The following is an 18383-nucleotide window of genomic DNA, read 5'->3' as shown; positions in this document are numbered from 1 at the left end:
AGTCTCTAAGGGAAAATTGACAGTGAAGGAGAGAAAAAAAAGAAAATGAAATGAGTCATTATGTACAGTAAGTATCTTTGCCTACCAAACAGATTTGATATAGGAAAATTATTATTTTTAAAAGTAATAATTTAGGTACTGATTATCTATCTAATAAGTTAGAAATACTAGCTTGGCTCAATATTTTATAATGATATTGATTTTTAAACCTCATGCCTCAATTCTTTAGTGGAGCTAGAAAAGTCCACCTGACTAAGGAGAAGTCCCAGCACTCTAGTGATCTATGTCAAAAATGATAAATGAAGTAGCTAATTGTACTTTGAATTTCAAAGAGGTAGTAATGTTAACACCTTAAACAGTTCTAAATGGCTCATATTTCATACTAATGAAGCTTTTAAGCTAACTGGTGTGATTCTGTTAATGGGATTGTCTTTAGTACAGATGCTTTTATCAGCATATTCTTCTGTTAAAATAGTATTTTCACTACATTTTAAGCTTAGTCATATTACACCACTAATTTCTAACTACTAGAGGTCCTTGTCAGTCTGGAAAAACTGTCATGGGGGTATAATACACAACTGTACCCATAGGATCAAATTTTTGAAAGATGAAGGAAATCTTGTTAACATGAGCAGAGTGAGCCAAGCATAATATACTATATTTTTCCTCCAAGAAATTTTATTGGAACTGTATCTAGAAACATTAGATGTATTACATCAATTTACAATTTCAAACAAAACATGGGCTTTTTCACATTTTGAAAAAGAGAATATAGTTTTTAAGTGCCTTGTTTAGAAATATAATATCTCTTTCTCTACTGTATTTTCTAATATGTGTTTTCATATATAATCTCATTAATTATAGAATATGAACTAAAGTTTTTCATAGTATTGTGTTTTTACATACAAAAAAATATATTGTATTGAAACCACCAAAAAAGGTCATGATATTTTATTGAGAACCACTGTTTTATTCCCAGCTAATAATATATTCCCCATGACATGAATGCCAGTAAAGTTATTTATTTTGATACAGAAAATGTTCCATTACATAATTGCTTATGAAAACACCCCTCTTCGTTATTATAAATGATGAACAACAACAAAATATCAGGCAACAAATACAGATCTGTGCTAAAGACTTTGGGTGCTGGTGTCTTCCCAACCATGAAAGGACCCCAGTAATCACTTCAGACTGTTATTTTATTTTATTTTTTTAATTAAAGTTTATTGGGGTGACAATTGTTAGTTTTTTTAAAGCAATTATTTTCTCTATAAATTTCTTTTTCATGAAAATAAATATGTTTCTTGCTGCCTCAGTCAACAAAGGAATTAAGACCAATATTTTGCCCTGGCTTTGTATAGTGAAGACAATCATGAATCAGGTCCCCATGTGTCTCTGGGGGCGCAGGTACAACAATCAATTGGTCTCTCCAACAAATCCTGACTACTTGATGGTCATCACCTGTCTTCAGAATTGGTTATCCCCTTGTTTCACTATTTTTACCTATACCCTTCTCTGCTTTAGTCTACATGACCTTACATGAAAATCCCTTTACATTTCCTTGAATATTTTTCTCCTAAGAAGATTCACGAAGCTAGAAAGTCTCATGGCAGTGACTAACATAATCATGTAGAATACAGAAATATTTCTTTCTAGAAAGGGGGTTCTGCTAATGTCATGCATCATGGAGCAAAAACTAAGAAACTAGCAGGTGTGGGGCTGTACTGGATGGCATCTCTAATCTAATTGCCATTTGGGCAATGTGACAAGTCCTCCTATGTAAACCATCTGTTAGTTCTCTCACTCCATTTCACCGCACACCATTTGGACAAGCAAAAACAAAAAACAAAAATGTTTCAAGCCAAACAATGCACTGCTTATTGGATATGAATTCTTATGTTGACAAATCCATTTGAAGTCATCTAGTTCATTCAGTTTCCAGGCTTAATTATATATTGCATAATTTTGCTGGTATATGTATATGTGTGTGTGTGTGTGTGTGTGTATGTGTGTGTGTATTTTAATAAACAACTGGATAAGACCTCTTTGAAGACCTGAAAAATTTAGATTCTTTGGACAGCTTTCAAATGTTTTGAAACCTCATTGTATACCTTTAGATCAAAGTAATTTCTCTTATAATAATAAGCATCATTTGCCTTTTTTCCATTTTTATAATAGAAGCAAAAAAAAAAAATAGGAACTTTCAATTGATCAACTGAGAAAATAATGTGAAAAAAAAGCATTATATATTTAAAAGGTGGCACAAATTCATTACAATGTGACTTACCTTGCTGTGATTCTTTATCATACACTTTCATATGAACAACCCCAGAAGTCTTATTTCTTAAGACAGTGGGGTTTCTTCCATCTCTTTTGTTGCAGGTTCCCAGCTGAGCTGAATTTTGGTCTGCCCACCATAATTTCTTATCTATAAAAATTAAAAGATTTTTTTTATGAAAAACAGATAATGATGTTATTAAATAATGATAATTAGCTATCAAACTATAATGCCTTCAAATTTATTTATTCCCAAACTGTTTCTAAGGAAAGCAGTAAACTTACTTTTACTTTTAAAAATGTATACCATAGAGAGAATTTATTATTTATATTTTCCTCCTTCCTCCCCAGTTAGAAATCCTTAACTAAGTTTTTTAAATAATACATGATATATATAAAATCATATTTTAAGTTAATATATAATACAGACTTTATTATGCATATACTCAAACATGATCATAGTGATATTTGTAAATTATAGCATATTTGTAAATAAATGGCAAAATCCAACAAAATATCTAAACAAGTACACAAAGATTCTTCTCTAACTTGTTTAAGGTATGTAAGCTTTTGAGGAGGGGAGCAAGATGGAGGAGATAAACACTGTGCCTGACTTCTCCCATGGCATTAAAATTATAATTAAATTGTACAATTAACCTGGAGAACCATCTGAAGTCTAGCTCAGCAGAAGTTCTAAACCTGAGCATATAAAGAATAAGCCACATTGAGATTGGTAGGAAATGCAGAGACAAGAAATGGGCCTGCCCCACACCTGTCTGTGGTGGTTGAAAATTGGGAGGGATATCTCTCACATAGAGGTCCCTCCTGGAGGACTGAGGGAGCCCTGTTCCACACCAGTAAGAGGAGTCCCCACAACATCTGGTTGTGAAAAACAGTGGGGATTCCAACTGCCAAGGTGAGACAGAAGGCTGCAGGATATCCACATCCCTTAAAGGGTCTACACACAAACGTGCTTGCAGGCACTCTCCCAGGGCTCTGGCAAAGGGATGGTGATGTGGGAGGCATCTGAGACATATAGGGAGAGACTGAGTTCTGTGGCTTCAGAACACGGATGGGGGGACAGCTGTCATTTTTCTAGTGTAGAACTGTCCTGCCAGAAAACAATCCAGGCACCGACATTTTTCCTGTGTTAAGGCCCGTCACACATGGCTAAATCTGAATCTGCATTGGCCTGATGAACTCTGCTCACTCCACCTTGGTGACAATCTGGACCCAGCCCCACCCTTCACACTCAATGGATTAGGTATTTTCTTGGGCAACAGTCAGCCCTTCCCATATTGCACTCTTTCTCGGACAACTCTCAGGGGTCTATGAGTCTCAGGCAGGCAGCAGCTTGCCTCAGTGTGCTCTGAGAATTTTCCTGAATAGCTCTAAGCTGGTGAATACCACTTGCCCTAAGCTGGTGACTCCCTGACATCAAGCCTCACCCACCTCTCATATAATCCAAAGCTCTTTCAGCAGCTGAGACTTATGGGCAGTAGGTGGTGGCAGCAGGCCTGAGGGAACCCTGTGCTATTTGTGGACCTATCCCAGGCTCTGTACTGGTGGCAGTGTCTGCGGACTGCAGTGTGGTCCCTGCCATACACCTCTAGGTCCAGCACAGTCCATCACTAACTGCATATCACTTTATAGCTTATCAGATAGTCCCTGGATGGTCACAGACAGTGGCTGACCTGGGCCCACACCATACCCCTTCCCAAGAGACCCTGGAACCAAAATACCTAGAGCTTGGCTTTAGACCACAGCAGAGTACCACCCTAACAGTGTATCAGTAGACACCAGGCCCTGCTGGGGCAAATCTTGCTTCATGGGGTAAATGATCTGCACAGCAGCCCATAAGCTATAGATGAGCTAAACCCTACAGCCAGTCAGCCTGAGAATCAATCCCACTCACTGACATGCCAAAAGCAATCAAGCCTCAATTACAACAGAAGAGCACATACATCCTAAAGAAGGGATACTCCTTGAGAACACAGCACAGGTGATCATGGACACGGGACTGCTGGGCCCCATAGGGCACCTAATACATAAGGCCACCTAGTTAATACTGGGGAACACAGCAGATCTATCTAATACATAGAAACAAACAAAGATAGGTAGCCAAAATGAAAAAACAAAGAAATTTGTCCCAAATGAAAGAACAGGAGAAAATTCCAGAAAAAGAACTAAACAAAATGGAAGCAGGCAACCTACGAAACACAGTTCAAAACAATGGTTAAAAGGATGGTAAAGGAAATTATTGAGAATTTCAACAAAAAGATAGAAATTACACATGTGCATGCAAGCACACACACACACACACACACACACACACAAGCATAGAAACAATAAAAAAGAACGAGTCAGAAATGAAAACAATAACTGAAATGAAGAATTCACTAGAATGATTCACCAGGTTAGTAGAATCAGAAGACCAAATCAGAGGTTTGTAATACAAAGTAGCAGAAAACACCGAATCAAAACAGCAAAAGGAAACAAACAAACAAACAAAATTGTCTAAGGGACCTCTAGTACAACATCAAGCATAACAATATTCAAATCATAGGCGTACCAGAAGGCGAAGAGAGAAAGCAAGGGACTGAGAACTAACATACAAAAAAAAAAAAAAAAATACTGAAAACTTTCCTAACTTGGTGAAGGAAATAAACATACAAGTCTAGGAAGTGAGGAGAGTCCCACACAAAATGAACACAAAGAGGCCAACACAAAGACACATCATAATTAAAACGCCAAAGTTTAAAAACAAAGAGTGAATCCTAAAAGCAGCAATAGAAAGACAGTTCATTACCTACAAGGGAGTTCCCATAAGACTGTCAACTGACTTCCCAAAAGAAACTTTGCAGGCCAGAACTGATTGGAAAGAAATATTCAAAATGATGAAAAGCAAGAACCTATAACCAATACTACTGTACCCAGCAAGTCTGTCATTTAAAATTGAAGGAAAGATAAAGAGCTTCCAAGACAAGAAAAAGCTAAAAGGATTCATCACCACCAAACCAGTATGTCAAAAAAAAAAAAAAAAAAAAAAAAAAAAAAAAAAAATGGTAAAGGGACTTTTTAATAAGAAGAGGGAAAGAAAGACCATAAATATGAATAATAAAATGGAAATAACTAGTTATCTATCAGCAATCACTTTAAATGCCAATGGATTAAATGTTCCAATCAAAAGACCCAGGTTAGCTGAATGGATAAGAAAACATATGCTGTCTACAAGAGACTCACTTCAAATCAAAAGACACACACAGGCTGAAAGTAAAGGGATGAGAAAAGAATTTCATGTGAATGGAAACAAACAAAAGCTAGGGTAGCAATATATACATCAGACAAAATAAGCTTTAATAAAAAGGCTATAATAAAAGACAAAGAGGGACATTACCTAATGATAAAGGATCAATTCAACAAGAGGACAATATCCTAGTAAACATTTGTGCACCCAACATAAGTGCACCAAAATACATAAAGCAAATATTGACCTTTATTGACATAAAGGGAGAGACTGACAATAATACAATCATAGTAGGAGACATCAACACCCCATTTACACCAATGGACAAATCTCCCACACAAAAAATTAACAAGAAAATAGAGGCCTTAAAGGATACACTAGACCAGATAGATTTACTTGATATTTTCAAGCATTTCATCTCAAAGAAGCCAAATATACATTCTTTTCAAGTTCACATAGAACATTTTCCAAGATAGATCACTGCTGGGACACAAAACGGCTCTCAATAATTTAAGAAGACTGAAATCATATCAAGTGTCTTCTCTTAAAAGAAAAAGAAAAAACAAACAAACAAACATAAAAAACACACAAATACATGGAGGTAAAATAACATGCTACTAAATAATGAATGGGTTAACAAGATCATCAAATCAATTGAATATCTTGAGACAATAAAAATGAAAACACAACAACCAAAAATCAATGGCTCACAGTGAAATCAGTTTCATAAGACGGAAATTCATAGCAATGTAGGCCTACCTCAAAAAACAAGAGAGATTTCAAATAGAAAATTGAACCCTCCACTAGAAAGGAACCAGGGAGGTAAAAAGACCAAAAAAAAGTGAGTAGAAGGAAGAAAATGATAAAGATCCAAGTGGAAATAAATGAAATAGAAGCTAAAAAATAAATAGATAAATAGAAAAGATCAATGAAAGCAGAGCTTGTTCTTCAAAAAGATAAACAAAACTTATCTTTTTCTCCTGATCAGTCTGGAAAAAGGTTTATAAGACCCAAATAAATAAAATCAGAAATGAAAGAGAAGTGACAACTGACACTACAGAAACACAAAGGAGAATAAGACAATATGTGAACAATTAAATGCCATCAAATTGGATAATCTGGAAGAAATGGATAAATTACTGAAACACACAATATTCCAAGACTAAATGAAGAAGAAACAGAAAATCAGAGAATTCCAAAAATTTCAAGAGGATGGAAAGTTCCAAAGCTCATTTTACGAGACCAAAATTATGCTGATGCCAAAATCAAGCACATTACCAAAAAAAGAAAAGAAAAATAAAAAAGAAAGAATGAAAATCACAGGCCAATATTCCTGATGAACAAAACGCAAATCCTCAACAAAATGTTAGCAAAACAAATCATGCATTAAAACATGATCAAGTGGGATTTATGCAGAGGATGCCAGGTTGTGGATACAAATCAATTAGCATGCTAAACAACATAAACAAAATGAAAAATAAAAATCTTATGTTCCTATCAATAGACGCAAAAAAAGTGTTTGACAGAATCTAGCATACATTCACGACAAAATCTCTCAGCAAAGTCGGAATAGAGGGAACAAATCTATATTACAAAACCACAGCTAATACCATACTCAAGGCGGGGGGGAAGCTAAAATATCGGGAAAAACACAAGGATGTCCATTTTTACCACTATGAATCAATATAGTATTGTAAGTCCTAGGCACAGCAATCAGAGAAGAAAAGAAAGAAATGCCATCCGAATTGGAAAAGAAGTAAAACCATCAATATTTGCAGATAACATGATACTATATACACAGAACTCTAAAGATTCCACCAGAAACCTATTAAAACTGATACATGAATTCAATAAAATAGTTGGATACAAAATTAATATTCAAAAATCAGTTGCATTTTTATACACCAATAATGAACTATCAGAAAGAAAAATTAAGAAACAATTCCATTTATAATTGCATAAAAAAATAAAATAAATAAAAATAAAACTACCTAGGAATAAATTTAACCAAGGAGGTAAAAGACCTGTACTTGGAAAAATATAAAACACTGAAGAAAGAAATCGAAGCTACAAATAAAGGGTAGCATACGACGTCTGACAATCAAGTTCACAAATTTGTTCCAATGATATTGCAAACCTTTTTTTAATATTAAAGGGATTATTCATTATGAATTTGTAGCAACTGGACAAACAGTTAACCAAGTTTACTATTTGGAACTGCTGAAAAGGCTGTGTGAAAAACTTAGACGACCTGAAATTTTTGCCAATAATTCATGGCTCTTGCATCACGACAATGCATCAGCTCATACAGCACTGTCCCTGAGGGAGTTTTTAGCTAGTAAACAAATAACTGTACTGGAACACCTTCACTACTCACATGACTGGACCCCAGTGACTTCTTTGTTACCCAAAGAAAAAGGAAGTATTGAAAGGGAGACATTTTGGTGACATTCAGTACATCAAGGGTAACATGACGACAGCTCTGATGGACATTCTAGAAAGAGTTCCAAAACTGTTTTCAAGTGTGGACTAGGTGCTGGCATCAGTGCATAGCTTCCCAAGCTGAGTACTGCGAAGGTGACCATAGTGATATTCAGCAATGAAGTATGTAGCACTTTTTCTGGTATGAGTTCCTCAACTTTATTGTCCGACCCCATATACTGTGATCATGGATAGGAAGATTTAACAGGTAAAATGTCCATACAAGCCAAAGCAATCTGTAGATCCAATGCAATCCCTATCAAAATACCAATGGCATTTTTCACAGAAGAACAAATGATCTTAGTATTCATATGGAACGACAAAATACCTGGAATAGCCATAGCAATTTTGAGAATGAAGAAAAAAAAGTGGAGGTGTCATGCTATCTGATATGAAACTATACTACAAGGCTATAGTAATCAAACAACATAAAAACATACATGCAGATCAATAGAACAGAAAAGAGACTACAGAAATAGATCCATGCCTATATGGTTATTTCACTTATGACAAAGGGACGGAATATACAATGGGGTAAAGACAGTCTATTCAATAATAGGTGTTGGGAAAACTGGACAGACGTATGCAAAAAAAAAAAGTGAATAACCTTAGTACACCACATACGAGAATGAACTCAAAACGAATTAAGAATGAACACAAAACCATAAAACTACTAGAAGAAAACATTGGCAGTAAACTCTCTGACATTGCTCTATTACAACTCAACACACACACACACACACACACACACACACACAAACAAAAAAAATTAATAAATATATAAAACCTAACAACTCAATTAAAAAATAGGCAGAGGATTTGAATAGACATTTCTCCAAAGAGGACATGTACATGGCCAACAGACATGAAAAGATGTTCAACATTACTAATCATCAGAGAAATGCAAAGTAAAATCACAGTGAGCTATCACTTCACACCTGTCAGAACTGCTATTATCAATAAATCAACAAACAAGAAGTGTTGGTGAGGATGCAGAGAAAAAAGGAACCCTCCTGTTGGGGACTGTAAATTGGTACATCCACTATGGAAAACATTTCAGAGTTTCCTCAAAATATTAAAAATATAACTACCTTATGATCCAGCAATTCCACTCCTGGGTATTTATCAGTAGAAATCCAAAACAATAATTTGAAAAGATATATGCACCCCTATGTTCAGTGCAGCACTACTTACAACAGCCAAGATGTGAAAGCAACCCAAGTGTCCATTAATAGACAATTGGATAAAGAAGATGTGGTGTGTGTGTGTGTGTGTGTGTGTGTGTGTGTGTGTGTGTATGCGCACACACAATGGAATGTTAATCAACCATAAAAAAGGAAATCTTACCGTTTGCAATAAGATGGATGGGTATAATGCTAAGTGAAATAAGTCAGTCAGAGAAAGGCAAATACCATATGATTTCACTTATATGTGGAATCTAAAAACCAAATAAATAAACAAAACACAAACGAACTCATATATACAGAGAACAAACTGATGGTTTCTAGATAGGAGAGGGGTCCAGAGCTGGGTGGAAAAAGGGGAAGGGAATAAGAAATACAAATTGGTAGTTACAAAATAGTCATGGGGATGTAGAATACAGGTTAGAGAATATAGTCAATAATAATGCAGTAACTATGTATAGTTCCAGGAGAGTTCTAGACTTATCAGAGTGTTCACTGTATGGATTATGTAAATGTCTAGCCACTATGCTGTACACCTGAAACTAATATAAAATAATACTGAATTCAAACTGTAGCTGAAAAAATGAATTATTAAAAGTAATAAATGAGGTAAGCTTTCAATCTTCAGTGCTTTCCTTTACTGAATTCTTCACAGTCCTAATAACCTCTTTTATGTTTTACACAGTTTATTGCCCTTTCCTCTAAAATTTTACTAATGTATACTGTTAAATCGTATTGAGTGCTCATTTAATGGTAGATACTCTGCAGCGTCCCATAGATAAAAACAAGCCCTGACCTCCAGAGAGCTTGCATTTAGTGAAAATTACACATTTATTTTTATATTACTTCAAATTCTCATAGCAGAGCTATAAGGAAACTATTATCATTTCATAGATGAAGAACCTGAGATCCATAGAGATTAGCTATCTTAATCAAATTTACATATTTGGTCTTCCTGTCTCCAAAACTTGTGTTCTTTCTAAGACTTTTTGCTGAGTGAATTAAACAAATAATAATAATTACGGTAATAAAATTATTTAAAACAAACTTCTTAATTTTAAAAGTTTTGGATAATTTATACTTTTTAGCAAGTATCTAATGACAATTGAAACCAAATTAATTTCTACCTAGAAGTTAAAGTAAGGTTATTTAATTCTATGAACAAAATAATGCCGTTTTTACCCCCAAGGTACAATTATACTTATTCAAATGCCTGAATATTTTGACTGAACCAAAGCTTAGTTTCAGGTATTACAAAAACAATAATTTTGCAGACATGGACAATAATTCCCCTACCTGAATCTGATTTTGCGTGATGCAGAATTCTAAACAGTACAGACATATTAATTCATTTAATCTTCACAACAATTCTACAAGGTAAATATTACTATTATTAAAAAATTTATCAGTTAAGAACACTGAAGCAAAGACAAAGTTAGTAGTTTTCCCTGGTCACAGAATGAATAATGCTCCCAGGTTATAGACCAAACACTGATTTAAGAGTCAATTGAGTTAATCTTGTTTTTATAGTGTCCCCTTCCTTAGATGTATGGAGTTTAGTCTTCTCTCTGGACTAGGATTGTGCAGTTAGAAAGCCTATTCACATATTTTTATCTACACACCCAACTTTACCTAAGAACAAATAAGTTGCCTGTGAAGAAAAAAGTAGAAATATTGACTGTAGAGACTTTATTAAAAAGGTATACTGGACAGTATTCTGGACTAAGCCCTTGTGTTTCTGCTTCTATTTCTTCCACTTATGCCACAGTGATAAAAATATGGAAACATAAAAGAGACTAAACCTTATATGAACCCACATAATAAACAAGAAAATGAGGGGCATATAAATAACATGTAAAGGATGATATATATCGATAGAAATAGAAAAATGGAGAAATGGACAGATAAAGGTGCAACCTAGAATGTTATTTTTAAAAGGTTACGGAAGAACGGAAGTCATCCCTCTCCGCAGAACTCTGGATGACCTTGGTTGCATCTTCTAAGTAATAGAGTGGAAATGCAAAAAAAGATTAAAAATAGAGTGATGAAGTGACAGTATTTTTATACATAATGCCACCTATCACCATGCTCTATCCTACTTCTTACAGACAACTGGTGGCTGACAGAAAGTCTCAAATAAATACATAACCATAGATCTGTTTTAAGATACTCAGAAAAGAGGTGTGCGATACTAAGCCTGGTGCTTTACAATAAGGGACTCTTCATTCTGACATTTAATGTACCTAAAGCCTGACCTCCAAAGAAAAACCTATAAGCTCCCTCCTACAATTCACAATGTCCAATGCCATGCAGAGCTCCTAGTTGGAAATGTCCCCTCAAGGAAGATACCAAGTATAAGGAACTTTATTTTCATAAATGTGGAGGAAACCCCGTGATATACACCAAGTCTTTTGTTAAATCTCATGGGAAACAAAGAATCTCCAGTTCAATGAGGGAAACCAGAAGAATGAAAAGTTAACACTAAGATAAACACAGTGGCACAAAAATTAATAATTCAGAAAATATCTTTAAAAATCATCAAAGATATTCATATATATACCGTGTTTCCCCGAAAATAAAACCTAACTAGAAAATAAGACCTAGCATGATTTTTCAGGATGACATCTCCTGACCCTAAGACCTAATGCAACTTTTGGAGCAAAACTTAATATAAGACCCGGTCTTATTTTGGGGGAAATGTTACATATATATAGATATAGATATTCTATAGATATCTCTATCTATCTATCTATCTAAAAAAAACAGACAATAAGAATTCATAGAGATTAAAACATGTCTAAAACATATTTCTAACAGAAATAATAGTAAATATGGTTGATGAAATCTTCCATAAATAGAAAAAGATAAATATATAATATGATAGAAAAGGAAAGATAAGTAAAATATTAATGTAAAAAGTACAAGAGCCAGTATCATCAAACTGTATTTGGAATCACTGGATTCTCCACTGCTTTGCATTCATAGATTTTTTTTTCTTATGCCAGTTTTATTTAAGAATGTCCTTAACTGACTAGTAAAATGTATTAGTTTTATTAAATCTTGAATCTTCAATACATGTCTTATTATTCTGTGTGACAAAATAGAAAGTGTGCATAACGCACTTCTGCTGCAGACTGAAGTGTGATTGTCTGGAACAATGTACTTATAAGATTGAACTACAAAAAGAATTAATTACCTTTTTCATGGATTATCATTTTTACTTGAAAGAATGACTGACAGCAAATCTATGGCTATTCAGACTTAGGTTTTGGAAGATATTTTCTCAAAAATAAATGAAATTATGAATAACAAAGTTAGAAGACGTACGATAACCAACTTCAACATTTACTATAAGACAACATTAATGAAGACATTATGGAATTGTTACAAGAAGAGACAAACAGATCAATGCAACAGAATACAGAGCTCACAAATAGACCCCTTAAATATAATCAGCTGATCTTTGACGAAGGAGCAAAGGCAATACAATGGAACAAAAAGGGTCTTTTCAATAAATAGTGTTGGAAGAACTAGAAATCCACATGCAAAAAAAAAAATAATTTAGGCACAAACCTTACACTTCAGAAATATTACCTCATGGCTTATCACAGTCCTACATCTAAATGCAAAACTATAAATCTCCTAAAAAATAACATAGGAGAAAACCTAGATAACCTTGGGGATGGTTGATGCCTTGTTTGATATAACACCAAAGACACAATCCATTAAAGAAATATTTGATAAAATGGATTTCATTAAAATTAAAAATATTCTGCAAAAGACAGGATCAAGAAAATCAGAAGACAAGCCACATACAGGCAGAAAATATTTGCAAATGATATGTCTGATTACAGACTGTTATTCAAATGCATACATAACTTTTAAAACTTACCAATAAAAATCAATACATAAAACCTGGGCAAGGACCTTAATAAAAACCTCATCAATGAAGATATATAGATGACCAATAAGCATATGAAAAGATGTTCCACATAGTATGTCTTCAAGGAAATGCAAATTAACACAACAGTCAGATACCACCATATACCTATCAAAATTGCTAAAACTGAAAACTGACAACACCAAACACTGACAAAAATATGGAGCAGCAGGAATTCTCATATATTGCTGAATAAAATGCAAAATGGTACAGCCATTTTGAAAGATGATTCAGTGTTAACAAAATTAAACACACTCTTACTATGTGATCCACCCACCACACCCTTGTCATTTACCCAAAGGACTTAAAAACTTATGTCTAAACAAATATCTGATGTGGATGTTTATAGCAGATTTATTCATAACTGCCAAAACTTGAAAGCAACCAAAATGTCCTTCAGTAGATGAATCTAAATAAATTATGTCTCTCCAGACAATGGAATGTTATTCACCACTAAAAAGAAATGATCGATAATGACATAAAATATATAGAGGAACTTTAAATACATATTACAAGTGAAAGAAGCCAAACTGAAAGGAATACATACTGTGTAATTTCAATTATAAGGCATTCTGGAAAAGGCAAAAGTACGTATACTATAAAAAGATCAGTGTTTTCTAGAAGTGGTGGTGCTGAGGGAGATGAAAAGGCAGAGCACAGAGGAGTATTGAGACAGTGAAAACTTTGTATGATATTATAATGAGAGCTATGTGTCATTACACATTTGTCTAAATGCATAGAATGTACAACACCAAGAATGAACCCTAAAGGTACACAATGGACTTTGAGTGATTATGATTTGTCAAACCAGGTTTATCCTTGGTTTAAAAAAAAAAAAATAGTACCATTCTGGTGAGTGATATTGAAAATGGGGAAGGTTATGCATCTGTAAGGGCAGGAAGTATATGGAAAACTCTGAAACCCCTTCTCAATATTGTTGTAAACCAAAAACGGCTCAAAATTTAATTAAAATAAAAATAAATACAATCTAAACATATAAAAATGAAAAATGAAACAAGTCTCTCACACTAAGAAAAACAACTGAAAGAATATATTTCAATCATAATGAAACAATTGAAAGAATATATTTCAATTAAATGTTTCAAATGAAAATTGGAACATTGGAAAAACTTTTGTTCAACATCATGAATTTCACAGATTCCTAATACTTAAAAAATTAATGAGATTTGTGGCAATATTCATGAACATAATTTTTATATGGTATAACTATGTCAACATTTGAAAGATTTACATAAATCAAGAAGCCAGTATTTTCCAAATAACTGATGCATCATAGGACAAAGCCAGGCATGGCCAAGTGATCAATTCATAGTACAAGCTAGAACAATGGCATTTAACATAGGAGGGAACAAAGATTTAATGATGTGGTTGGCTATAGCAACTCACCTTTAAGATACTACCATTTATTAAGTTTTGGTGTAGTTTTAAAAAAGAATATTCATGATTATCTGAAAAAGCTATTAAAATAACCTCCCTTTTCCAACTGCATATATTTCAACCCAAACAACACCTGCTGAACCAGATATGAAAATCCAGCTATACTTTATTTAGACATTAAAGAGATTTACAAGAATGTAAAACATTGCCATTCTCCTTGCTAACTGTTTTTAGAAAATGTAGTTATTTTCATTAAAAATGTTACTTAGATTAACATAAGAAATTTTTATTTTTGTCATTTTAAAATGAAATAAGTACCTATTTTAAATTTCCTCAGGTTTGATTTCTAATATTGATATATACAGCCCACATCAACTAAAGCTTGCTAGGATTCTCAATTAAAAAAAAAAAAAATACAAAGGAATCCTGAGACCAAAAATTTGAGGACCACAGTTCTAAGTAATCCACCAGAATACAGAATAGAAAATGTGAACATGTGTGTGTGTGATATTCAAAATACCATGCTTAAAGAAAAACATTGTTTTTTCTTTTTAAGTTCTCAGACAGGAAAAATGTAAATCACATTCAAGAGAACACAAATCAAATTTACATCAGACTTCTTTTCGTTGATGCTATAAACTAGAGCACAGTAAAGCAATGCTTCCAAAATTCTTATGGGGAATTCTAATCAAGTTAGAATTGTATTCCAAACTATTACCTAACTGTAAGGTATGTGCATGGGAGAAGGGGAAGAGAATATATATCACAAAGTTCACAAAGTTCATCACCCATGAACTCTTAAGAATAATCTGGAAGTTGGACCTGAGCAAAAGGAGAAAATAAGTCAAAATAATGTCATGGAAACTAAGGAACAGATAATTGAACAAAATAAGATGGCAAGGGATGCCTACAAATAAATTTTATGCAGCAAACATAAGACAAAGCTATCCACAGTGGATCATAAGAATGGAGGACTCTGGGAGTAAAATCTCCAGGAGAAAATAAAAAAGAATGAGAGAGAGATGGGAACAGAGATAGAAAAAGAAATAAAGATAGAAAGAGAGAATTAGGTAAGAAGCAAACGTAAGCCTTTTCCATAATTCTAATCCTAGTCTATAATCCTTTAAATAACATTTATTTGTTTTCAACTTTTAAAGTCAGTATATAAATAAAGCACAGAGGACTCACTATGGAGTTGCAGTACAGGACATAAATGTAAAAAACAATATTAATGTAAAAATAAAAGTGGAGTTGACTGAAGTTTTTACATGCAAAGCAAGAAGAAAATGAGATTAGAAAGAATATCCTCATGTTAAAAAACAAAGATTTAAAATGTGATAGAAAACAGATTGGGTAACTTCACTTAGTTTAGAAAAAAATGAAAGGAAAGAACGTATGTAGTGTAAATAATTAGGCTTTTATCTTTGATATCAGTAATTTAATGCATGATATCTAAAGTTGATAAAGAATTTGTTTTGTGGTAATATCATCTAGAGTATTTGACAGTAACCCCAGACAAACTAATATATACAACTGTATGGGTTTTATCTTTGAGAAGTCAGACTGTGGATAGGAAGGTTGGAGTATGAGATATTGCCATTGATTACAAAGTCTATTTTGTATTAGTTTCTTTATTACTATATGTATATCACTTCAGAAATAAAATTTATGCAATTTGTAAAAATTATGGACACAATCAAGACATAACAAGGGAAATTTACCTAGTGTGTAGGATTCAGAGTCTAATGGACTGACCTCTCTAACTCAGGAAAAAGGCCAGTGTTGGTTTTAGGTTTTTAACGCAGCCCACATTGAAACATGACCCATTTCTGTCTTCTATGACAAAGCACCTCACCCTTGGAAAAAAGCTGATTGAATGAAGCTAAGAGTTCTAACACTGACAACCCATGACAACCCAGGGATATCTTATTTTAGACCACCTCTAATTAAATGTATCACTTAGGGAATGAATTTGCTCTTTTATTCCTCAGTCTTTAAGACCAAAATGTGTCTTGAGCAGGAACTATACAGCAACATTAGAGCTAAAGAGAGCAAGTGGCAAATCATTTTCTAAGATATATCTCTCTCTGCAAATTCTCATGTTTCTGTCAACTAAGATAAAACTTACCATGGACCTAGATTCCATCCATTTAAAACTGAACATGTTGATGGGATTTCTGGTCAAGGTGGCAAAGTAGGTAAACGCTGTGCTCACCTCCTCTCAGCACCACATCAATTACAATTAAACTGCAGAACACCCATCACTGAGAATTGTCTGAAGTTAAGTTGAACCAAAGCCCTAAAACTAAATAAAGACATACAGAAAAAGCCACCTAAAGATGGGTAGGAGGGGCAGAGACACAGAATGGGCTTGTCCCACACCCATGTGTGATCATTAAAAAAAGGAAGAGTATCTCGGCTGTGGAGGTCCCCACCTGAGGAGAGAGGGGTCCCAGTTTCTCACCAACACAGGGTTACAGTGCCAGAGAGAGAAGTCCCCATAACTTCTGGCTGTGAAAACCAGTGGAGATTGTGGCTGAGTGAGATGGAGGGGGGCTGCAATCCCAGGCACTCCTCCTAGAGACCATGCACGGACTCACTTGCTGATGGACTCAGTCGCTTTGAGCTCCAGCACTGGGGCAGCAGCTCAAAAGGTGCCAGCGACATACAGGGCGGAACTGAATTGTCTGGCTCAAAGACGAGGGCTGGAGGGGCAGCTTTCTCTTGGACTGAGGAGCTGGCAGAAGCCAATGTTTCTTTGTTGAGTCCTCCCCCTCCCTCGTGCAGATGCAGGCATATGCCATATCTAACCACACCCCAACCAACTGTCGGTTACACCCAAGCCCCTTCCAGTTACTTTTCCATATAAATGGCTTGCCTTGGCTCATGTTGTGGACATTCCTAAAATCTCTCAAAGGTTCACAAAACCCATAAAAGCAGCATCTGGATTCATCCTGTCCAATAACTCTGGCTGAGCAGCTCTAAGCCCACCACTAGCGACAGCCAGCCTTGGTTCGTGGCTTGGCATCTCAAGGTACCTCCAAGCACAGCACAGGTGATAGCCATCTATAAATTGCTTTGTGGCTCAAGCCACATGGCCCCAAGCAGAGAGAGAGAGAGAAGTAAAATAAATTTACTAAATCTTACTAAATTCCAGGGCCTTTGCTGGGCTCTAAATATAAGCAAATCTGACTGTCTCATTTAATTATCAGTAATGAGATGTGATATGTTGAAACATGTCCTATTAAAGATAAGCAAACAGAAGGTTAAAAGATAACCTTCTCCAAAGTCACACAGTAGAAGTATGGTGTTAACTCTCATTTGGTTTTACTGGAACTTCAATGCTCTTTCCACTGTGCTGCTCTGTGCATAAAAGAGTATCCCACTGGACCTAATAACACCACACTTTGCAATGCAAACATTACTTGATAAATATAAATTCAATTAAAATTTGATCCTAAATTCAAGACAGTTGCAATGTATATTTCAGTTACTGCATTTTAACTGTATAATTATGAAGTTTTAGGTATGTTTAATAACTTCCTTCTGAAATATTTAGAATACACATTTTTAGTGACTGCTATTATAATTGTTGAGATCCATTTTTTAGTTACATTTTCTCAAAAACTAGCCATTTATGTTTAAAATAGTAACTATAATGCCCAGTTGCATTTGAATTTCAGATAAAGGGAAAATAAATTTTTAGGACATATTTATTCAAAAAAAAATGTCTATTTGAAATTAAAGTTAACTAGGTGTCCTGTACTTAATCTGGCAATTTTATTATTTCTTCTATCTTCTGAAATCCCTAAATTAACAAGAAAGCAATGGAAAAGTCATCAGCCTCCAAAGA

At 34.3% G+C, this 18383-nt stretch overlaps 1 protein-coding gene across 1 annotated transcript in view; it reads right to left on the bottom strand.

The window, feature by feature from the left end:
* LRP1B (LDL receptor related protein 1B) overlaps nucleotides 1–18383 on the bottom strand; it is a 1793989-nt gene that overhangs the window by 513039 nt on the left and 1262567 nt on the right. Inside the window, exon 33 of the mRNA XM_033112843.1 lies at nucleotides 2291–2431. Within this exon, the coding sequence (XP_032968734.1) occupies nucleotides 2291–2431 (141 nt within the window). The remainder of the gene's footprint in view (nucleotides 1–2290; nucleotides 2432–18383) is intronic.

Source organism: Rhinolophus ferrumequinum, chromosome 8, assembly GCF_004115265.2.
Source record: "Rhinolophus ferrumequinum isolate MPI-CBG mRhiFer1 chromosome 8, mRhiFer1_v1.p, whole genome shotgun sequence".
Lineage (NCBI taxonomy): Eukaryota > Metazoa > Chordata > Mammalia > Chiroptera > Rhinolophidae > Rhinolophus > Rhinolophus ferrumequinum.
The sequence above is the reverse complement of the archived record's forward strand: the minus strand, read 5'-3'. Positions and strand labels throughout refer to the sequence as shown.